The 24469-nt window shown below is 40.1% G+C and overlaps 1 protein-coding gene across 1 annotated transcript in view; it reads left to right on the forward strand.

The window, feature by feature from the left end:
* Nucleotides 1-23384, forward strand: part of mctp2a (multiple C2 domains, transmembrane 2a) — a 57382-nt gene extending 33998 nt beyond the window's left edge. The window contains exons 20-23 of the mRNA XM_026927790.3: nucleotides 3858-3967; nucleotides 4570-4679; nucleotides 5511-5608; nucleotides 9634-23384. Of these exons, the coding sequence (XP_026783591.3) occupies nucleotides 3858-3967; nucleotides 4570-4679; nucleotides 5511-5608; nucleotides 9634-9693 (378 nt within the window). The 3' untranslated portion in view covers nucleotides 9694-23384. The remainder of the gene's footprint in view (nucleotides 1-3857; nucleotides 3968-4569; nucleotides 4680-5510; nucleotides 5609-9633) is intronic.
* The last annotated feature ends 1085 nt before the right edge of the window (nucleotides 23385-24469 follow it).

Genomic DNA, 24469 nt, shown 5'->3' on the forward strand with positions numbered 1-24469 from the left:
ACAACAGACACATATGAATAGGGGGGCTGGTCTTTAGTTGAACTTGGGCTAAATAAATAAATGGTGCCTCATTCTCTTTGTTTATACAAAGCGCAACAATCATTTACAGGCTTCAGGTAAACAGGGATTTTGTGTTCTCTTTTTATACGAATCGTAAATCACTTAAAAGTCATTGTGCTCCTTGCAGATGGAATGTCATTTAGTGTGTGGCTTAACCATTAAAAGTGTTTATTAAATGTGTATAGTCATAGACATAGCTTATAGCCATATTAGCCGCGTTGTCTGCTCCAGAGAGGATTGAGTTTAAGGAAGACGATGTGTTATTGCTTTCTGACTGTGGAAGTGTGAAGCTCCGAGCCTGTGAGCACTGACCCCGGCACTGTGTGGCTGCAGGCCCAGGATTCATATCCATAAAGCGCTAAATATATTCAGTTGCAATGACTGCAGGCGAATTTCATCTTCAGAGAGGAACCGCTCTGCTGAAAGCAGGTCTCTCTTCCAAATACAGAGCTGAGCAGCTAATTCAAAGATGATGCACATTATATGTGTGTGGATGCCCAGCAGCCAGGCAATTGTGATAAAACTTGGAAGGAGAAAATAACTTTGATCCCAAAGAAATAGCAATATTAGGCCAATTACAGGTGGCACATGAGTGCTGAATGTAGATTCAGTCTATGTGTTTCCCATATTGACTTGAAAATAATATTACCTTAATTTATTATCCACCAGTTTGTTTAATTTGTCTAATTTCTTTTACATTTAGCAGTACAGAATAGCTGACAGCTCAGATCCAACTGCCAGTGAGCAGAGTTTGTTTTTAATATAAGCTATGAATATCAGAACTAATGGATGCTTTTTTCCTCAGATGCTTAATGTTTCTAAGAACTTTGGCATGATGTGAAAATTAAATGTGTCCTTTTATTTAATTAATTAAGCGGATTAATTGTTTTTTTTTTTTTTTTGTAAACTACTATAATTTGAATGTATCTGATTCCTATTATGGCTCAAAGCTGTGACTTTTGATATCATATAGGCAGATCAAAAAGCAGAGCTTTCCACCTCCTATCAAAATGAATAAATAAATAAATAAATAAATAAATAAATAAATAAATAAATAAATAATGGGTAAAAGAAGTAAAAGCTAGAAGGTTATGACTACCACTTTTGATGTTTTTTTTTTTTTTCCTGGAAGGAAGACAATATGTAAACTCCAGTAAAAGAAAGCCTAAAGGAGATGTTGTGTTTAAAAAAAAATGGCCTTTGAACAAAAATCTGTCCTGGGGGAAAGACAGATCATGTACAATCATGTGTGTAGGCAAAGAGCTGTCCCTTTGGCCTTAGGTAACAGTCAGATTGTGCAGATCGACGCTGGTTTAATCACATCAGAAAACGAGAGGAATAGAGAAAACAACTCTCTGATTCTGTGTCCCAGATAACTGGGAGGCAATGTGGCCTGGTGGGAGAGGATCACACTGAAAGAGAACTGACCCAAACCTGTAACACACACACACACACACACACACACACACATACAGAAAAACCCCCAACCCACCCCATACAATTTAACCGTGCTTTTTCTGCCCTTTCACCCCCTTTGGTCTCCTTCAATGTATCAGCTTCATCATGTAGCACGAGGACATAATGCTGATAGTAGAGCTACTATGGTGCACTGTACGACTCTCTGAGCCTTGTGGCTTCTGTTTTCTAATCCTCTTTGTACCCATTTGTGTTACATTGTGATCCACAATCCATGTGCATTTTAATTATCTGTACATGGTGTAAGGCTTTGTGGAATAAGTGAATAAATACTGAAATAGTCCTTATTGAAATTGCACACCATTTCCTTTTGATTTTAATTTGACTCAGAACTCCTGTGATTTATAACTCCAGTATTTATATCTGTTTCTCAAAATCAACTCAAATGGTTTCTGATCAGGAGAAATGTCAGTACAATATCTCAGAAAAAAGAGAGCCTGGGGAGTGGCTCCTCTATCTTGTTCTTGTGAAGTTTGGTTTTCCAAGAGTACTGAACAGTTTACAAGGAGCGTGAGTCAATACACAGATTAAAACAGACGATCATCAAATGAGTAATTTTATCTGTTAACTGTTATTTCCTTCAGAGTGTTCTGTAAGATAAAATGCAATAACAAGAAGAGCTTGTTGGTGCATTTGCCATGTGTCATTCATTCCATGTTCTTTTGATCCCCATTAGACCAAAGATACACACACACACACACACACACACACACAGAGTCAGTGAGTTCAACACTGAGAAGCCGTACAGTCAGGTCCGGAAGTATTTGGACAATGACGGATACCTTTGAGCCCCTGAAAATGGAAGTATTTTGCTTAAAATGGCTGTAATTCCTAAATGGTAAATGCCATATTTTTGTGGAACCTCATAAAATAAAGCTGAAAGTCTACACTTTGCATCTTGATTGTTTTATTTCAAATCCATTGTGGTGGTGTATAAAGGCAAAGTCACAAAAACTCTGTCATTGTCCAAATACTTCCGGACCTGACTGTATGTGTAAAACTAGTCTGAATACAGAGTCCATATCAGGATTGCCACATTTCTCTTCTGCATCTCTAATTCATTTGCTTCAGACACATAATTCTGAATTTGAAGCTTAAAAAAAAAGATTTGTACAAAGTGTAAAGGAGTGTAAACCGTGGCATTTTGTCCGGGATGTGCTTGGTCTCAGTGTGTGATAGACATATAGAGTGTAGGAATGGCTAGTTTCCTTTGGTCTCCTGTGTCTGAGGGAATGAAGAATGACTGTAAGTCGTGTCCTTTCTCTCCCTGGGGCTGATACAGACTCTCATTGCATTGTCTGGGGAAAGAGGATGCTTTTTTTTAAAACACAAACATAGGCACCACTCATCCTCCCCTCAATCACAAGCCTCGCCTTCTCTCATCCCCACTCTTTGACTCTGCGCTCTCTCTAGATGTCATTATTCCTGTCATTATTCGCTCCTTTTGATGTGGGGCTTCTTGGCTCCCTTTAGCTTGCATTACTCCTGTTATCTCCAGCTCTCTGCATCCCCCTGCCTCTGGAGAGCTCCACACCAGGGCTTCATTGCTGGAGGAATCTCTGATGGGATCATTCTACTTTAGACTTGAGATTATACTCGCAATCTTCCCTAAGTAAAATGGACAGCCCCCCCCACAAAAGTCCATTTGGTGTGTGTGTCTGAATTACACCGCAACCCGATACTCCATGATGCATCAAGTGCAAAACGGCAATGGGATTTCCCATTCCTCTCATATTAAGTAAAAACATCACTCTGTATTATAAGATTACATACACTGCCGCAAGTTCACTTACATAAGATCACAGGCAGTAATAGATTTATCTTTCGAGTGCAACGCCACACTCAATCTCGCTGATAGCCCTCGCACTGAGAAGTGTGATACCTGCTGGTGTGCACTCTACAAAAACAAGCCAACACTTGTCCAGTGTAGAGTTTTGGATTGGACACACTCTCTCTCTTTCTCTCTCCCACACACACACACACACACGCACACACACACAAACCACTGTGTGTTCATCCTGATTGCTGATGGCCATTTTTTTTTTACATCTATTTCTTTCACCACTTAATCTTTGATTGTGATGCTCTTCTATTGTTTGGGGTTGACAAAAGCTGAATTTCTTCTTACTGAAACTCTGAGAAACACAGAACGTCGCTCATTTTCTAAAGCGCCCCAACACTGACGAGATATCCGAAGTTGCAGTTGCTCATTACAGACCATTGAGCATATGAATTACTCCTGATAGCACACTGGAAATAAACCCCTCTTTATCTGCCGTTTTCCAACGTCTAACATCCCTCATCACTCATTTTTTCCTTAGGAATCAGAGAAAAGAGGCCTGATAGAGAAAATCCATATGGTTCATGAAATTGTGCTCACCGTCCAATGTGTTCTCGATGAAATAGCATCCATCGGAGAAAGAGTAAAGAAGTAAGTGTTGAAGTTTTTACGTGACCTTTGGTTGTGGACTGCATTCACATATAAGAAGGCATTTTACTCTAAATGTTATTCAAATGCCAGTGAAACTGTGTTTAAGCACCTTTTTTTTTTAAAGACAGTTCTCTTTTCACACAAGTATAACAAATTTAAATAACTTGCAAACTTGCATTGCTGCTAGTGTAATCAGAAGTTTTGTATATTCATTACTAGTGATAGATGTTTATGGATAATTATCGCAGTTCTCAAGTCGAGAAAAAGGTGACAGGTTGTGTTTTTGTGAAGCGATCTGTAAGGGTTGCTAAGCTGCAGTTAAAGGTGCGTACTGTAAACACTCTAAGATCACATGGTGTTCTTGTGCAAAGAATGACCACAAACTGTCAAATTTTCATTTACCATCAAACAAAATTAAATTAAATTGCAACTAAAAAAATTACAGATACATTTCTACTGCAGCTTATTTCAAATATAAATGTAAAGAATTTAGTAAATATTCACAAATGAAAGTAATAAAAGGTTTTAAGGTAAGCCTGTGCAGATTAGGGACCTCTACCTGTCTAAATAATCTAAAATGTAATAATTCATTTTTTTGGCAGCACTTTCAACTGGTCAGTGCCGTTCTTGTCCCTCCTGGCCTGCTTTGTCATGTTCATTGCTACAGTTGCACTCTACTACATCCCTTTGCGCTACATTGTCTTGTTATGGGGTAAGTTAGCGAGCACGCACTTCCAGCAGCGTGTCATGTAGTTCGGCTCTGTTATTCCATCTACATTTTAGGAAATATTACCACATCACCGTTGCTTATGATTGCACCTGGCAGCTTAGTGACGGCTGACTAAAGGCATTATAACAGTCATCCATTTTCACTGCGCTGCCTAGACTAGTAGATCAGAATTGGGAATTTGATCTACTGTTGCTTATTCGGCAGGGTAGGGGTGCGCAGATGTACTGATCTTAAATGAGGCTTTGTGTGTGCCCTCAAGGTACACTGCAAGGTAATATTACACATCTATGATTGTACAGCAGAAACTCATAAAAACTTTGAAATTCCTAAAATCATGTTGACAACATTCTGCCTTGAGTCAGTACAAAGATGGAATAATTTTCCCTACTAAGCCATTTTAGTATATATTGGTGATAATATATTGGTGATAAAAATATCATTTGTGGTCTGTACTTGCCAAAAAGGAAAACGTTGTCAAATGTCGAAAGTGAAGAGAATTGAACAATGTTATATGAATGATTAGTAGTCTTACAAGAACACTAGTCGGATAAGGTCCAGGCCAAACAGCAACTATAGCAACATATATACTTTTATATTTTACATGCTGGAAATGTTACACATTTAGTGTCTGTTTCTGTTACACATTTTTTTCCCCTTTCATAAACAGTTGCATGTGTGTCTTAACACTAGTTTTTGATATATTCTGGTCTACCTGCCTGTCTGTCTGCCTGCGTGTCTATCTGTCTATCTATCTATCTATCTATCTATCTATCTATCTATCTATTATTATTATTATTATTATTATTATTGCAGGTGTTAACAAATTTTCAAAGAAGCTCCGCAACCCGCATGTCATTGAAAACAACGAGCTACTGGATTTTCTCAGCAGAGTTCCATCTGATGTTCAAAAAGTAAGAGTTCAGTTTTGGTACAATATCTAACAGACTGGCCAAAAATAATCAATATATGATGCACTGATATCTACTGCAAAGTAACATGACAATAAATTACTTGCCATCACTGTCCACCCAATAAGCAGTTAATCATCATTTATGGGTAAATCACACAGAACAACTATTTTCTATTACATATCATAACTGGTTGGCTAAAATGGTAAATATATACACTGATGAATAAATTGGTTTGTATAGTCTGAAAGCAACTATTGACAAGCAAGATAGCTTGCATGATAGATTTATTTCGAAATAAACACTACATTAGCAGGTAGCTGGTAGCTAAAATGAGCTAGATACCTGTCATACTATGAAAATCAGCAATTATCATATCTTTGGAAACTTCCATAGGCAGTTACGGTCAGGTGAAGCTTGTTTTGGCTTATCTTATTATATAGGGTGATTAAAAAATGTTAACACTTATGACACTGCAACACTATAAAATTATAACACAAGAAGCCTAGTTACTAATCATGGACCCTATTGTTGGGAGACCAAGAGTTCAAATCCCAACGATGCTGCAGCCATCCATGGCCACGAGCCAAGGGAGCAAATTTGGCTGTGCTATCTGGGTGGGAGTGATGGCATACCCTCCCTTACTGCGACACTAGCCAGTCTTGGGCATCTGTGAGCTCATGTGTGCAGAAGATGGCAGATAGATCTTTCTTCCAAGTGTGTTACGCTGCACTGTGACACAGCATGAGCAGCAGTTTGAAAAGATGAGGTTGGCTGGCTTCACGTGTCTTGGAGGAAGCACATGTTAGCCTTCACCCTCCTCGGTTGGTAGCTGTTGTATGATGGGGAGAGCTGGCTGGTGGGTGGGAATTGGCAGGTGAAAATTTTTTGGGAAAAAAAAAAAGGAGAACATACTTCCAGAACTATCATATTATTTTGCTGCATCTCCAGACAAAAGCACCTCTAACTCAGCTTCAAATTAGTTTTTTCCTCTTCTCCATGTTTACTTCTCTCCTCCGATTCTCTTTACTGGCTCAGTATCACAACACCTGCACAAACTAGGCCATGTTTCATGTGGGCGTGCCGTAGACATGTACAGTATAAATAAGGGACTAGTGGTTGGAAGCTTGTTTCCACACAGCTGAAACTGATTCATGAACTGCACTCAAATCATAGCTTGTATTGATGTTGTATGACAGCTTACAAATCAGACGCAGATTTGTTCATACCTCATTGTGTGTATGTAAATCTGTGCTCATTTCTACACAGCGGTGCTGAATAAGGGCCAGTGTGTCTTGCTGGATCGGCCCAATGGCCCTGATGGGGTCTGCTTTGATCTCTGCTCAGTGATGTCACCTCAGCCTCATCCCTCATTATCAGTTTTGTTTGTGTGTGATGAAAGCAGGGTTGGAATCGGAGTAATGAAGGGCTGAGTGAGCAGTGTCATAATCAAGGCCCTATGTGATGGAATAGCCACCCTGAGCTGATACGTCATTCGCAGTTACATCACAGGGGTGAGGTTGTTCTGAAACGACTGTAGACCAATAATTCCAGGGTCTTTAAAGCTCATCTAAGAGGTCTTATTTGATTTGGGCTTAACTTGGTAATAGAAATTGTGGCCTTCTGTTTGCACTTCAGGGCACTGATCCAGGTTAAAACATTTCCGTCATGATTAGGCCTTGACTATAGTGTTCATTTTTAGCTTCCTATGTAGAATCTCTGCACTGAGGTGCCAAAATAATCCAATGGTAGGAGGGAGTCAGAGCAACACTGAGCTGCTGGAGTTGGCCAGAAAAACACGATTTTTTTTTTCAGGCCTTTATTTTTCCTTAATAACACATATATGTTATTTAGGTATTAGATAAGATGGATGTCCTCTCCATGGACATTTGCACTTGCAGTGAGGAATGTATGCAAATTTCCAAATCTCTGTCTCACAAATGATGTGAATCACCCAAATTAACGATATATTACAAAAGCTCAGATTGAATCCTTTCTCTGTTTTTTGGAAATGACTTGGTAATTAGTGCCTGTGCAGTTCTTCAAACCCAAAGCCCCAAAACTGGACTTCTTACAGCAGCTCCTCTGTCCTGAAACAAGAAGCATCTGTCAGTTCTGAGGCCGGTTTCATGTTCTGATGCAGCCACCGTTATCTTTGTTCCCTCTCTCCGTGTCTCCATTTTCTAATCTGGGCAGGTAATTAGTGTGCTCATCTACCTTACAGCTACACCACCAGGTAATTGTTTTGGGGGAAAATAAACACGAAAAGCTGTTTGACTTCTACGAGTTCTATGAGCTGAATTTGACTTCTTTTCCTTTTTTCTTTTTTTCTGTTGATATTGCATTTTTTTGCATGTATTTTAAATAGCATTTTTTTATGTTACTTTGTGGATTCAGACATTACTCTTTTTTTCCCATATGTGTCAAGTGTCAAGCATAAGGATCAGTACCCTCAGCCATATATACTGTATGTTTTAATGTATTTTTTACACAATCCTAGATCTATTTATTACACTGAAACTAGGTTTTACATGAAGAAATAGCATTGCAGCAAGCTATACATAGGAGCATGCTCAAATAAAACATCTTGTACAAGATTTGTACAGCATCTGAAAATAGCTGCCTATAGCCAACCATCATGGCTGTAGCAGTATTTTTCAGCATTTCTACATTACTAAACACTTATGATGAGAAATACAATTCCAGTACGTAGTTGTGAGAGAAAAAGTTGCACTTATTATGATTATTAGCACAGACAGTGAGGTCAGGGTTGAGGAGGATGCGTAAAAACCCTAGTCTTGTTAGTGGGATTTCTCTTTTTTTAAGGCTGGTGTATACTTTTACTGTTTACTGAAATTTTTTTTTCCCAAGTTAGCTTAACAATTTTTTGCCCCAGCACCCCCAGGAGACTAGCCCTGTATTGCCACAAAACAGTGCCATCTTGATAAGGTTATCTTTGAAAATTGCTGATCTGCTGATCTGCCTGGTTATCGATTCAGGATCAAGTGGCTGTTATAATCTACTTAACTATTCTTACCTTTTGTAAGCATGCTGTTCTCTTTTAAACACTTATGTTAATAGCTCACTACTTGTATTAATTACTTGGGGCCAGCCTGTGAGGTGTGTGTTGGCGTACAAGTGTACAGTTGGTTTACGTACTAATTCCTGTCTCTCACTGGCCCCTATACAAGGTTTCTAATATCCACACTTGTGGGAACGGCCCCGTCTCATTTCTTGATAAGTTAACTATTGCAGTAAGCTACTCTTATGAACTTTGCAGGAACATGTACCACTGATGTCTGTAACAATAGTTTATAATTTCTAACTTAGGATGATGGTAAACTGGATCTGGCATTCATTTATTTTAAACTAAATTTAAAGATGTGAATGATTAGTAACATTGTGTGGGTCTGTAGCAAAACCCTATGGAGAGATCTCTGACACACGCTCTGGAGCGATACTAAAAGGAGGCGGAGGAGCAAAGGTTGGAGATCAAGATGCCTGCAATAAAAGGGAAAATGTAAGTTGCATCTTCGGAAAGACCAGCAGAAGCTCACGATCAAGAGAAGCGCAGCCCAGACACACATTCCTGCCTACGAGGCTCTATAATTAGTTTTGCGCAGAAAGTTTCCTTGAAAGGACATGACTCGTAACTTGCCAGCTCCTACTGACCTGCGATAGCAGGGCTACTCGACTGCTACACATCTGCATCCAATGGAGTTTGGCTTGGGATGTTTTGGGGTGGTGGGGTGTGTGTGTGTGTGTGTGTGTGTGTGTGTGTGTGTGTGTGGGGGGGGGGGGGGGGGGGATTTTTATATGCTGCTGCATTGGTGAGGAACCATTCACTTTTCAAATTCTTCCTTGGTGTGATTAATCCCCTCTGCTCCTGTGTTTTAAAAAATGATTCATTACAGGCACGCCCGGTGCGCTTTTCCCCTGCAAGCAACTCTTCTCAGGGGAGCCATTACTGCGCGTCGGCCTGAGCTCAGATTACCTGCCTCCCACCAAAGTGCTATTTGTTTTTACAGGTGCAGTATAGCGAGCTGAGAGCGCCTGGCATCCAGAGTGCACAGAAGAAGAAGCGCTAGTGCTCATGCGAGTTGTTCTGGATGAAAGGGCGAGACAGTGGTTGAAAGTGGGCCCCTCCCTTCCTGTAGAATCAGGTGGAGCCCCCACCCATCAGACTTATCTCCTGTGGGGAGGCTATGAGTGTGTGTGTGTGTGTGTGTGTATGTGTGATAGAACATTATGTCACTCAGTGATTTGCAGACCAGCACGTTGGGATGTAATTAACAGAGCATGATCATGATAAAGAATGTAAAAGCAAAGTATCCCCAGCCGTGCAGCGATAATGCAAAACACAACAAGCAATTAATAAATTAATTAATACAACAATACTATAAATTAATAAGTGACACAAAATGTCCTGGTGGTATGTAAATAATTTGAGGGTGACATGTTTTGTTTATCATTAAAAGGAGATGAGGCATTAATGCATTACAGGCATGATAAAGTATCTCCTCATTTAGACCGTATACAGCAAACAATATTAATGAAAAATGCAATCAGAAATTGTGATGCAAACAGTTATATTTATTAAATGGAAGAATGCAAATATGGCCTTTTGTAAAATGTTCAAATTAATGTGTATGGATTACATGATTTGTATTGATATTTTTCATCCTATATATTTTTTAAAAAAATGTTATACTTATAAAGTTATAAAGCAAACTAATGATTTGACTTCTTGAGTATGTTATTTTTCACTGCTCACATCCTCAATACTACTATTAACTGTGAAGGATGTTATCTGTGTGTAAACACAGCGGCGTGCGGTGAGGCCGTGTGATTATCCAGCATATCCCTGCTTTACTGGAGGACTCTGGCCTTGACAGAACCACGCTCGCATCAACACATCAAAGACCTGCATGTGTCCAGAGCAGCGGGCTAATGCACTGCTTTTGTTGTTCTATCACAATAACAAGGTCCAGATGAGAGAGCTCATCTCTCTCTCTTGCTCTCTCTCTCTCTCTCTCTCTCTCTCTCTCTCGCTCTTTCTATCTCTCTCACACACAGACACACACACAAACACAGACAGAGACACAGAAAGAGACATAGAGAGAGTGAATGCTCTCCATTGCCTGCACTTAGTCTCTCCCATTTTCATTAAAATCACCTCCAGTGCCTAATGGCTCTCTAGCAGACCCATCAGTGTGTAGTGTTGCTCTCTGTGATGGAGCCCCAAGTACAGTAAATGGAGCTTCTCTGCCTCATCAACTTATTTATTCATATTATATACACATTCCCTTTCTCTCCTCCATCAGAGGGCCTTTTACATAAAAAAGCAACATGTTCAAAGTGTTGCAACTTGAATCGAGCCATGGAAAGAATTCACATGATTATTTTTATTGAATGATGATCATTACATGAATTACAATTATGAGATCTCTTTTTGGGGTGTCAATTAAGAACTTTGGCATGGATTTCAATTCCCATACATCATTGGAGGAATATTTGGTTTGTCTTTCAGGAAATTGGAGACAAAGAGAAACTTAAGTCATTCTCTATTTCCCCTTTATATAGCCTTGTAAATAATTAAACAGACTGCTTTGTAAAAATAGCCATGCTAGCACACGCACTGGAAAGTTTGTTCCAAATGGAGCACTGAATATTTCCCTCAACTCCTTTCTCTCCTCCACAGTTTGCTTTCTGGTGAAAGAGCATCGCTCGGTGCAGCGTGAAGAGTTTGATTGGCCTCGGGGGAGCCGTCAGAGCCCCAGGCTATCTCTCTCTCTCTCTTTTTGACAGTCTGATAGAGACATCACAGTACTCTCCCAGGAGCTGCCACCAGGGGTCCGTTTCAGAGTGAGGGGGAGTGGAGGTGAGCCGAGAGGAATCCCACACACACACACACACACACACACACACACACCACACTCCACCACAGAGAGAGAGAGAGCAATTCACTAAAACACACCCGATCATCCGACTGCAATAGGTGCTTGCAGAAAACCACTAGGCACTGGGTTTGGAAAAACTTGAAAGGATGGTTTTAAGTGTGTGTGAAGTGTTTTGGCTGTAGGTGTGATTTCTTTAAAACATGACTATTTTGAAGTGAAATGCATCCAATTATAGTTCCAATAAAATAAGGATCAAAGAAGTACCATGGTTATCAATTAAAGTGTCATTAAATTGGATTCACACACAAATGTTTTATTCTAAATATCTTATTAAATAATGTGATAATCTGCACTGTTCATAATTTTATCCCAAGCAGATGAAGCTGTCATCAGTGTGTATGTCAGTAAAATAGAAAGAAATATCTTCTGCTGAACCAAAACTTCTTCCTTAGCTGTCAAGTTAGCTTATGCCGGTTGTATATACATTACTTCTTCTGTACACTCAATGACAGGAGACAAAGGATTTGGGGAAATGTTCTTGCAGCAGCAGCAGCACCCGCTTTATGCTCATAATCATATTCAAGAAATTATTTATCAATTTACTTTGCATCCCCTGGGATATGGAACCCAGATTTCGACAGAAGACTAAACAGGCAATATGGTCCCTGAAAGCATTTCAAGTCCCTCGATGTTTCACAAGCTTGTTAATGAACATTTCATCGGCACAGCAGTTAACACTGCTTGTATCGTCTCTCTCGTCCTCATTGTCATCGTGCTCTGCGTGCTACTGATGTCTTCATCAGCCTGTCAGAAAGGATGCGCCTGCAGCTGTGGCATGTCCCTCAAGAGCCTGTCGTTTCCATGGTAGTCCTTCAGGCAGCACCACGGGCAGGCTGTGTGCAAGGACCCCTACAACCTGTTTTCTTCCTCTCTCCTTTTTTTAAAGTCATTTCTCTGATTTGCAGCCCTGAAGCAGGAATCAAACTCGCCTCCACCAAACAGACGGGGAGAGAGAGAGAAACTGCTGCATGACATCCTTTGCTGCTGGGCAGCTTTCTTTTCCTTCCAGGAGTGATGCCAGTCTGATGCCAGCCTCATTTTAATAAGCTCGCGCCTGTTCAGCACCTCTTCCTCCATTACTGCTGTGTGACTGCTTTCATTAAGGCCACAGACCTGTATTCCAGACAAAGTAGCAGGAGGCAAATGCTTCCTGTTCACTTACAGGTGTCACATCATTTTGGGTTTCATCTATTTCTCTTCGGTAGCTAGTGCAAATAAACAGAGATTAGAGCACAGAGGCTTGGTTAGGGACGACCATGCGGGAGAACTGTGACACCAATAAAGCGCAGTGCTTGCCTAAAATCAGTCGCTAACGAGATCCAAATGGCAGCCTGGATTGGATTTGCAACACTCTGGGATTGTGGTGGCAGCATAGCGAGTATCACCTGAGGACCTTAAACCTACACGCTGAGAGTGCAGCTAATAACACCGATCGAAAGGCACTTTTTTTCTCTCTGTGCAGTTGTTGAATAGAAAGGCCTACGGAATAGCACTCCAAAGTCTCTAGAATAAACAACAGTACTATATTTTCTTTCTTTCTTTCTGTTGCCGCACGCAGATGAGGTAGAATCCTCATCTAGAATAGAATAAATAAAGAATACAGGTAAAGATCACCACAGAGCAGCAAAGTTAAAATGTTAATGAAGTGACGAGAAATTGAGATTGTATTCAAATTTTTTACAAAACTCATATCACACTCATTGACACAGAGCCATATTTTCCTGTGGACTGTGGAGCATTTAAGACTTAAACTGAACCAGTGGCCTTTAAAATCTCTACGAATGTGCCACATAAATAAATATTTCCAATTTGGCTTCAATACTATTCTCTACTATTCTGAACAGCTGTGATCACGGCCAGTCTCAGAGGCATCAGTGAGGACCAGCAGCGTTTTAATGTGTTTGCGTATGTGTGTGTGTGTGTGAGAGAGGGCAGACAGGTGTGTATGTGCAGCCCTGTGAGGGCGAGAGTTCTCTGTGTTACAGGTGCAGGCCTGACAGGCTTGGCTTCAGGATCAGAAAGGCCAGGATAAGATGAAAGGAGGGAGTGGAGACCGACTGACCGTTTCGGGAGCAATGTCATGACTTCCAAATGGCCATGCCAGACAAGCTCAGCACACAGATAAGAAATTGCACAGAGATGTTCTTTCTTGTACTCTATTTCTTTCTGATCCTGTTTTATCAGTCAAGGGAAATTTCCCATGTTAAAGAATGTTAATAGGAAAAGATGATCCTCCTTTGACACAAAATAACAATTTGAAAAAAAAAATTGCTTGATAAATATAGCAACAGTTCCTCTTTTCCCATATTCTTTCATTCTATGCCTTCGGCTGAATTGCCTTGTGTACCCTTGAGGAAGCACCTTGAGAGTCTTTCAGAAGCAACAGCATTGAGATGGAGATAGAAACATGGTGTAGAAAAAGGAGTGTAAAACCTTTGTTAACTATCAATTGTTGCCTTAAATGGTCTGCGTTTAGCAGGCGCACACTCTGTCAGACAACAATACAGAGTATAATTTAATAGCATATTTCATTTTAATTAACAGTGATATAACACGGTGCGACTCGCAGCCTCCTGAGACCAGAGCACAATATTTGGTTTGATGAATCTGGCAGAGCCGCACTCCGTCCCTGCTCTTGCCCCTGGGATTCAGGTATCATTAGAGACGCATACAGATCTGCTTTTTGTCTCGCAGAAAAAGAGATTAAAAAAACTGAATTTGCCACAGTGAGTGGGTGACTGGAGAAGTGTTCAATATTAATGGCCTTTCATCAAGGACACAATTAGGACACCTTTATTTGACACATTCCATAGTATGCGAATGAATATGTATAGTGTCCTGGAATAAGCAACAGCCGAAAAAAGACAATAAGCAGCTGATATATTTTGAATTGCAAGACCATTAAAACTCATCATGAGCCAAACCCATATTAAACAGCCCAGGGCAAGTAGTACGCAAACATGAATTATCATATGCATATACAGATATTATACAGAAATAAAGAAATTTCCTCAGCCTGTTCTCTTGAAGAAATAAGCATACATAAAAACGTGTGGTGTATGCATACACAGAAAGCTCGTCAGGAAATGGCCCTCCTTATTTAAATCTTTGCATGTTTGTGTTTCTAAACGCACTCATAATATGCATGTTCTATTATCTACTTCATTATGGTCAGAGATGTCACTGCATTATGTTAGTCTTCAGTCTTTGACACATAGTTGGAGGATCAGAGTCGTCATCGTCTGTTGCCACTGATAACGCAGGCATGCTCAGGGCCTAGTTAGTCTCCATCACTCTCATTAACAAGGCCTGCTAATTATGGCCTGTGTGAACTCTCCTCAAGATCCAAAGCATGCCACTGCGCACGTCCTAAATGAACATACCAGTGATTCGTGGAAAGATATAATTGCATGAAAAAGCTCCAGACTCAGATTAATTAGATATGGTCGTGCAGTGTAACCACTTTGCTCTATGATCATGGTTTAAAGCACCCGGTGGCAGCGAATGCTAAAGCACTGTTTGTTTTACTTGTGAGTCTGCAATGTCAGCCACCAGGGTCCAATTAGCCAGTGACTGAAGCCGGCATTAGATCCTCCTCTTTAGCTTTGACAGCGCTGAGAGGCCCACGTGGTCACGTCCCCCCACTGACTGCTGTGCTACAAACTCAACTCAAATGTTACACAAAGTCATATGAAAGAATGAGAGGCTGACAGGTAGAGCAGTGTGTTCACATCTTTTTTGCATTATGTTTTGATTCCTGAATCTGATATAATAACGACTAGATAAAACCTGGCAAATCTCTTAACACCAATCTACAAGGCAAATTTATCCACGCTTTTAGTGCAGTTTACAGTGTCAAACACATCAACCAATCATCAGTCTGTTTCACTCCAAACATCAAAATTTGTGCTAATTATTTTAGAAAAAAAAACGAAGAAGCATCCATTTTACATCTCTCATCATAATTAAAAGCAGTGATATTCCTCATCTTTGGTAAAAAATACACATGTATAGTGAAACGTTGAACCATTTGGCCAAAAATGATACAGTTCCAGTTACCACAGGCTATACACTACTAATAGTCTTAAAACTCCACCACGTCAAGTTAAGACATAACACATATTCCTGCACAAAACAAGAATAGTGGAATGTCCACGGGTCTTTAGGCAGCCAGCAAGAGACCAATTAGCAAGTACTTTGAGTGTGAAGGAGAGGTGTGTGTGTGTGCGAAGGAGGGGGTAGGCTGATGATGATGGCAGGAGGAGGAGGAGGAGGAGTCTGGGTGTCAGACACACAGAGAAACAAAGGCATCATCTTTCCATGCATGCCCTCCTCGCCCCTCTCCTGCACTGCACCAATTACTGTCTGCTCAGTTTGGGTATCAGTATGCAGGCGGCCTCGCTCTTCCCGGCTCTCGCCTCAGGCCATTGAATATGTTAGCTCCGCTATGGGGCCCCGGGCTTCAGGGCACTGTGCCCCCTAACCCTCTGGATAATTTGGGATTCCTTCCCCCAAGCTAAGGGAAAGACAGAGAGAGAGAGGATGAACATAGAGCCACGTACAAATCAAGAAATAAGGCCTAACCAGCCACCTACCCTGGGATCCACTGATTTATTGATTTGTTCTGTCTTTCATTTGATGTTATTTGTAAATTGATATCGAGCTTCTTATGGTCCTCCATGGCTTCAACTTTTAACTAACACAACTGACACAGGTAGACACTGCATAATAACTATCCTCTAAAGTGTGCTCTATGGATTAAGAAGGAAAAAAAATGTCATCCTTAAAGGCTGAAAAGCTGAATAACTGATGTAAGCTAAGATGGCATTGCATGGCGAAATGTCATGAGGACATTTAAAATTCTCTGTAGCAACTCTCAACTGAGACTTCATTCAGTAAAAGCTCGAAGGAGAAAAAATTTCCAACTTCCAGACATTATCACTTGAATACAAGGCAGCAAGACGGAATCAGATTTTCATGTTCTTGATGTGAAAGTCTAACATCCATAACGTGTATCTTAACTGCTGAGGTAGGATTCGATTAGGTATCTGTAGTAAGCGATTAATTCGTATCATATGATATGATTACCATTGGCACACGATACAAGAAAAACACTATAGCAGCATTAAAATGACTTGGTTTCATAGCTTTATCTTCATAAATGCATTGCCATCCAAACATATCCATGGCTCTTGCCACCAGACCAGCAGTGGCCAGAAGTGTAAGAAGAGATTTTTCCACTCCAGTTTGCCGATTTCCACCCGAGCAATGGCTCGAAGAAGGAAGAAAAGAATGAAACAGCTTTGTGCTCACTCTTAGATTAAATGTGCCTTAAATGTGCCCAAAACATGTATTTATGAGCTCCTGACATTAATGTTTCTTTAATATGCCTCTGTTTTCCCCACAAATCAGCTGGAGTAACTGATTATTACGTTAGTTAATGTAGCGGTGAATTAATTATCAAAAGTGTCAGTCTTTGCTGGAAAAAAAAAAAAAAATAGCCACAAGAAAAGCAAAGGTAGACACTGACTGTATTAAAGCCACAGGGAGGAAGTGCTCTTGCTCTAATGCTGTTACTGCAGGGTTTTGAGTCTTGTCTGGCAAACTAGGAAAGTCTCAAATCAGGTATTCTTCATCACAGTTCTTCATCACATTTAATTGATGAGGTAAGGTGAGATGAGATAATGTGCACCATATGATTAGATGTCTCACATGATGTGATTTGTGATGGCACACTATACATAAAAACAGTTTAAAATAAACTCTCCGGTATGAAAATGTCTCAATTTCATACCTATACTTTCACAAATGTAATAATAGATGCCAGGCAGGTGGCATACAGTAATAATCTTTCAATGCACAATTCTTACCAAGGGACAATTTCTTTATTTCACTTTTCAGCAACAACTGCTCTTGGAAGCAATCACAACCTGTGCAAAATTTCTGCATGTGCAGTTTTAAAGTTTGAGTCCTGCTAAATCTCTTTCAGCCAAGTCACTACAAATTATGGCAAATTTGTACAATATGTAGGCCTGCTAGGGAATAAAAAGTGTATAACAAAGTAATGACGCATACTTTAGGCAGAAGTACAATTCTGCTTACCCGTGTGGTTCCGACATATTATATCAGGATGTCTCGGACAGCATTCACACTTCTATTATGCTAATTTGCTTTGTAAATATATCAGAAAATAATATGGTTTTCAGACATGTGAGCAGCGTTAGTCTGAGATTTTAGGCTTTCCTCTTTACTGGGGCACCTGCTACTCAGAGCTTGGCTCTTAATCACTCTCATCTGGGGCCCCCCTGCTGCTTCTATAACCTGGACTTACTTTAGAAAGCAGATCTGCCTGTCAAATCCTCTCACACTTCTTTCTAATTCAGCCCAGATGTGACGTTTCCCTGCTTTTCCTTTCTCGCTCTATCCCTGCCTCTCTCCCCCACCTGCTCGGTGACCTGTGGACCTCATGCCCAGGCTCTCATTTGATTCGCCTTCTTCTGAGTGAAAGGGCCGTTCTTTAGCTCACTGTGTTTCTTCTTTCCTCCTTCGCGTTGCCTGTAGGGCCTGTGTTGAAAGTGTGTGCAGAAAAAGCGCCGTCCCGGTCACCCACTTTTGTTGCGCCATCAACGTCTCAATCAGAAGCTCTGTGCCTGTGGCCTCTGAATAAGCCACCTCCCATGTAGATGGCCGAGGACCAAGGATTCATGCAAGCATGGCCTGAAGACTCTCTGTCTGTGGTCCTTACATTCAGATTCTCACATTCTCTGATCACACACAAACACACTGCAGTGCCTGCCAGCACTTTTCAGTATGGTTTGCAGCACTTTTGTGATAGATTCTTCTTCAATAGACAAACTGCAAACTTAAAAATCTTACACAATGCTAGCAAGGAATTTTAACTTTAATCTTATTGGTATGAAATTTTAACTTCAGCATCAGGCCTGAATGCATAATCTGGTACTTTGTGTTAGTTGTTTCATTTTTCTTTTTTCCTCTCCCATGCTTAATTATGGCAGTGCACATGGCCAGGGCCTGAGCAGGTGCCTCTTACCCACAGTGCCATGCTGACAAGAGCTGTCAGTCAAAGCTAAAGAGCTTGCGCCGCTTCCTTTTCGTCAGTTTAGAACCGCACGCAATTTGAGAAAGCCAAGGCTTAAGCATGTAGGCAAGCAGCCCCAGACTGTCAAAGGGAATTAAGAGCATGTGTGTGGTTTGCCTAGCTATCTGCGAGGTGCTTGCGGGAAGCTTGCTTGCTCTTTGCTCACGATAAAGGCTCCTACTTTGGGGACCTGCTGTGGTTAAGGCCCCGGCTGATAGGAGCTGGCTTGGTTGTTATTACAATTATCGCTCAAATTACCAGCATCATTACAGTTGCAGGCTGATTCCTTCCCTGCAATAGGGTTCAGCAAAAAAATTAAGCAGGGGATAAAAAAGATTAAAAAAATGTTCTGTAGCTAAAATCACCTGACAGCCTACATGCATATGAAAAACATGTACATAATTGGGGCATGGCGATGCTTCTTTCAAGCTTCTGTGAACCACTTGTCCTTCTCATCAACCCAGCTTTGTTTGCCACTTCAGCGTACAAATGCCCGTCAGTGAGAGGCAAGCAAAAGAATTAATGAAAAGCACATCTCTATACTGTTCACACACTCTCCTCTATATGTTACACACAAGCCAGTTTGATGGACAGAATTATGCATGCTAATGGAACGGTCCAGGCACAGTCTCTGAGGAGCACAGAAAGAGACGCCCCCGTTGTTATTCTTATACCTGACCTGGAGGGCATTGTCAAGCGGCGCAGAAACAGCTGGCCCTAAAAAAGGAGTGCATAATCAACTAAAACAATCAAAGATAGGCACGCTGGTGTGGCGACGCAGGTCCCTGATCAGGCTGCTAGGGCTGGGGGAGAGGCGTCTGCTGCCATGCCTGTGAAAACACAAGAAAGAGTGGGAAAGCGGGTCAGCGAGTCAGGGTTATTAAACTCTACTGTGCTACTGAGTGCCACTGATAGGAGAAGGCTGTGAACTATTAGAGAGAAAAAAGGTAGGAGAGAAGACCCCAGAAATCACTTCAAATACCTGACGACTATCAAAAAAAAAAAAAAAAAGATTATTTTGTATGCATGTGTTATTTATTTTCATGTATTTTGATGGATTTTGTTGTAAATATACTATTACTGTGTATACTATTACTGTGAATATTACTGTGTAGTTAGACTAAATATATAATCAAAAAGTAAATTTCCAGGAATTAAATGCTGAATACCACTAGACAATATCTGTAATGGCAACATCTGCATCTTTTTAAATGATAAACCTCACTGACAAATGGGATACTAATTTGCTGATCCTGGTCTGTGTAACACTATGTCTGAAATGGTTAAACAGTTTGTATTCCATTAACCTTTAGATTTAAAGAAACAGATTTCCTGCTTTTTACCTATTATTGTTGGGTTTGCTCTGATTTTGATTATACGCACTGATATTAAAAGAACGCAGACGTGCACACACATGAGGATGTAGACATTGAGGTTGCAGTCACATGGGACAGAAGTGGCTCTACAGATGATTATACTCACTGAACAATAAGTCACTTTTTTGCTCCTGTATAGTCCGTTTTACTGAGAACTCCACAGCTCTCACAAAGTTAATTCCAATGTGTATACCAGTGATATTTATATCAGGATTATCCGAGTGCGTTTTTATTGCTCCACAATGTAGGAAAACAGTTTGGGGCAAAAAAAGAAAGAAAATTTGATAAAACCATCAAAAGCTGGACAGTTTCTTTGATAGCCGGACAGCTGGGCATGAGCCGTGGGGAAGCAGGCTGGGGCGATCTAAAATAGATGAGTAAATAAAGGAAAGAGTGGTAGTGGAACAGCAGTGAGAAGATGTGTGTAGGTGGCCTGGCCAAGACTTCCTTACAGCCACTGCTCAGGCCGTGGGAGGAGAAGGCTCTTCGGCATACTTCGGCCCCCGGCATACTTCAAACATACTTCGGCCCCCCCACTTGTCCTTTCTGTCTGTCCTCTAGCTACAACAACATGCATGGCTTTTTGAAAACTTATTCCAGGGCTGAGCAGCTGACCACATCCTTGGAAGACCTCACAAGATAAATAACTGAATTCTCAATAGTCCTCAGGTTTCCGCAGCTGTTCTACTCTCTTAGTAATCTATTTATTCGCCTGATGTTCACAGGCCAATGCCGAAATGCACTTTCAATGAGCGGTACACTTGGAGAAAATTTGTTATGAACTATGCAGTTTTTCCATTAGTTATTTAGTATATTATTTTGTATTTACACCCCAGTGATATGTAATCAGCACGTCACAAGCCGACATCATTAACCGCTCGCTTCTCTATTTTACCCCCCATTTTAACATTGGAAACCACAGTTAAAATATCCGTAAATATCTGGTCGACCCATCAATAATCTCTGCCCTAACTAAACTGCAGGAACTCCGAGGTGACGTTTACCACCAGTAGGTGGCAGTGTGGCACCACATACAGCAGGAGCATGGCTCACTTGGCGGAGGCAGGTAGGAGCCTCCTCCTCACATTTAATTAGACAGAAACAGACACTTCCATGTTCACTCTTCAGCTGATATCTCTTTACATTTTTTCACTTCTCTTCTGGTAACTTTTAAAGAAGTCCTAAAAAAAAATGAAGTGCATTCAGTGTGACAAGTCATGGGCCAAGATGAAGTGTTTAAGCCCTCTGAAAAATGCTAATAATTAGAAAGCAAAATGTAAGAGGTAATTTATGAAATTATGACCAGAAGACTGGAATATATAAGATAAGCGAGAATTGTTTGTAAAAAAAAATTTGATAGAAACAATGGCATAAAATGTAAAATAGATGGCCGACATCTCCTAAAAAGAAATGATCATGAACTTCTCACTCACTGATTAAAATGGTTTATCCAGCACAATTATGGATTTTTTTAGAAGTGGTTTATACACAACATGGCATGAAAGGAAACAGCTGGGATGCCATGCTATGCTAAACTAAATGGAGCCTTGTTCACATGGTGCACGTGGGCTAAACAACGCACTGCGGATATGAAACAGAGAGATAGAGAGAAAGAAAACCCAGTGAACGTGTGACTCTGAAGCTTGGTGTTACAATAACCCACGCAATTCTTATTAAAGGCATAAAGCCACTGCATGCAAATTAATAACTAGCCTGTGAAGGGCTAGCTAATGACCTCAGACCAAATACAACACACACACACGTGCACACGCACACGCGCGCACACACACACACACATACACAATATCAACTTTTTTTTTTTTCAGTGAACTAAAAACAGCCTACTTTTTATCCATAGTAAAGGCCTGAGTCAGATTCGCTTACTTCCAGTCTTTTATTTTGTTCAGATGGACGGAGGGGATGAGCAGACAGGACTGGGACACGGCCTTCTCTTTTCACATTAATTACAGAAAGGATCAATTAACAGCGACGAAACCCATGGCGGCATACTGACTAGCTGATAGTCCAATCAAGCCTTGAAATGCAGAGCAGTCGGCATGTCTGACGTTCCTCTCTCTTTTTTATCTCTCCAAACTTAATTGCAATTTTCCAGAGAAGAATGACGTGATGGAAACGACTGGACCGAATTAGCATCATATGAATAAGTATGTACATGCTATTGGCAAAACATTTGCCTTCGTTCATTTGTGATTTGAGCATTAGAGTGTGTCCAGTGCTGTATTTGGTGCATGCAAAGGGAAATATTATGTGAGATGAACAGGGCCTCTTCATTTCTTCAGCTATTCTTCCTCCCGCTTTTACATCTTTATGCCCACCTTTATCATGGAAATTTGGAACAGAGGCTATTAGCAACATGAACGGTAGCTTTTGCTGAGTCGCCAAACATCTTGGACGAAGACAATTTGTGCCTCGCGGTCCAATCATGGGTTTCACAATACAGAGAATACATTTGCATGTTATGACTTCATATTTATTATCTTTTACTATACAGTAAAAACAAGCATCTTTACTTTATTAATAAGGATTAATAGTGATTTTAAACAATAATTACACAAGTCTGTTTTTTGAAGACATAGCAAAGAAAAACTGGAATACACTGTGTATATAGCTGGAATGGTAAAAATCTTTTCTGTTTAATTTATATTTGCAGACGAATATTTTAATTATTAGATACAATTACCAATTACTACATACAAAGTGTCAGCATTTGGTCTTTGATATACCAGGAACCAGTGTACTACTATATATGATCAAGATTAGCTGAAGACCAGCTCTGGTCAGCTTGAATGGAGGACATCAGTGTGACAGCATACGTTGCTGTGGTCTGCAGGACATGTAGCCATATTTGCTTGTTTTTAATAATTCATCCAGTTATTTTAACTATATTAGCAAAGATTAAACACAGCGGCGTTACTCATTACTTTGGGAACACAGCCCGGCAAAAGCTCATTTCCTGTGGAGGGAAACTGACTAACCCCCGATTGACCTTCTGATATTTCTATTACCATGGCCCCATGTTTAAGGCAAGCTTTAGAAAGCCAGCTCCAGCACCATAAACATGAACGACAAGACAAGCTTTTTAAACGTTTTCCTGTTTAGATTCCAGAACTAAGCAAGGAGATCTTAGGATGCATTTTTATATGAGAAATTGTATAAATACAAAATACAAAGTAGTAAACTGATTTGCTTTTGACTTCTATTTTTGATAAATGGGAAGAAATCAGTCTATCTATCTATCTATCTATCTATCTATCTATCTTATACTTATACTTGAATGTTGGATTTGAATTATTATCATATCATTCTCATCATACACACATACACTCGACCCGTGGCTTAAATTCTGAAAACAAAACATTTCAGTCATTTGTCAGCCGACATAGGAAAGAAAGAAAGAGAAGAAAGAAAGAAAGAAAGAAAGAAAGAAAGAAAGAAAGAAAGAAAGAAAGAAAGAAAGAAAGAAAGAAAGAAAGAAAGAAAGAAAGAAAGAAAGAAAGAAATAACATGTTCAAATCCATAAGACAGTTCCAGTTGGGTTGTTTCTGGAGAACCACTTATAAACACGAAATAGATTACTTTGCATTAATAATCTGGATTATCAGAAAATCAGAAGGACACCTAGAAAGAAAAATGGAGAAAAAAAAAAAACAAAAAACTATCAGTAGTAGGAAGAGAACACACTGTTCAAATAATTTGATTTTTTAACAACTGAAGTCTCTAAAAGCATGAGATTGCTCTTTTCTCTTCCTTCATTGGACTGTTTCAGTGCAAAACTACTAGAAGGCTAAAATATTACAAATAATCACCAGAAGTTATAAATAAGAGTTACTATGTATAAGTGATTTATGTGTGTTTTTGAGAATCGGTCTTGATTTACACAGGATTTTAGACTACTGTATATTGCAAATGAAAGGGGCTGTCAGTGGTGCATAAGTCATATAATTCTCTCTCTCTCTCTCTCTCTCTCTCTCTCTGTCTCAGACTCTAATGGCTTTCTGGAAGGACTACTGTCTGTTCAAAATCTGGACCATATCTAGTTATTTGTTTGAAAATGGTAACGTAACGTAATAATGTTTTGGAGCACTTGTTTTGATTGGGAAAATGATACCCACTAAAACCGTAACTACAATATGAGAACATAATGCTAGAGTTTTACGCAGGATCTAACAGAGTCTCAGTTTCCACTTATTTAGAAATCAGATTAACTGGCTAGACATCAAGTTTGTGTTTTTACTTAGTCAGATGTAGAGGCTGCTGTGTGGACAGATGTGGAGCACTGGTGGGTGGTAAATAAACTGAACTCTGAACACAATTTAAGCAGTAATACGCACATGAAATTGTGGCCTGCAGCAAGACACGAGTAAATACTGCAAACTGGTAATGTCGGCAGAAACTGACTTACTTAAAT

The sequence above is a fragment of the Pangasianodon hypophthalmus genome, chromosome 6 (genome assembly GCF_027358585.1).
Source record: "Pangasianodon hypophthalmus isolate fPanHyp1 chromosome 6, fPanHyp1.pri, whole genome shotgun sequence".
Taxonomy (NCBI): domain Eukaryota; kingdom Metazoa; phylum Chordata; class Actinopteri; order Siluriformes; family Pangasiidae; genus Pangasianodon; species Pangasianodon hypophthalmus.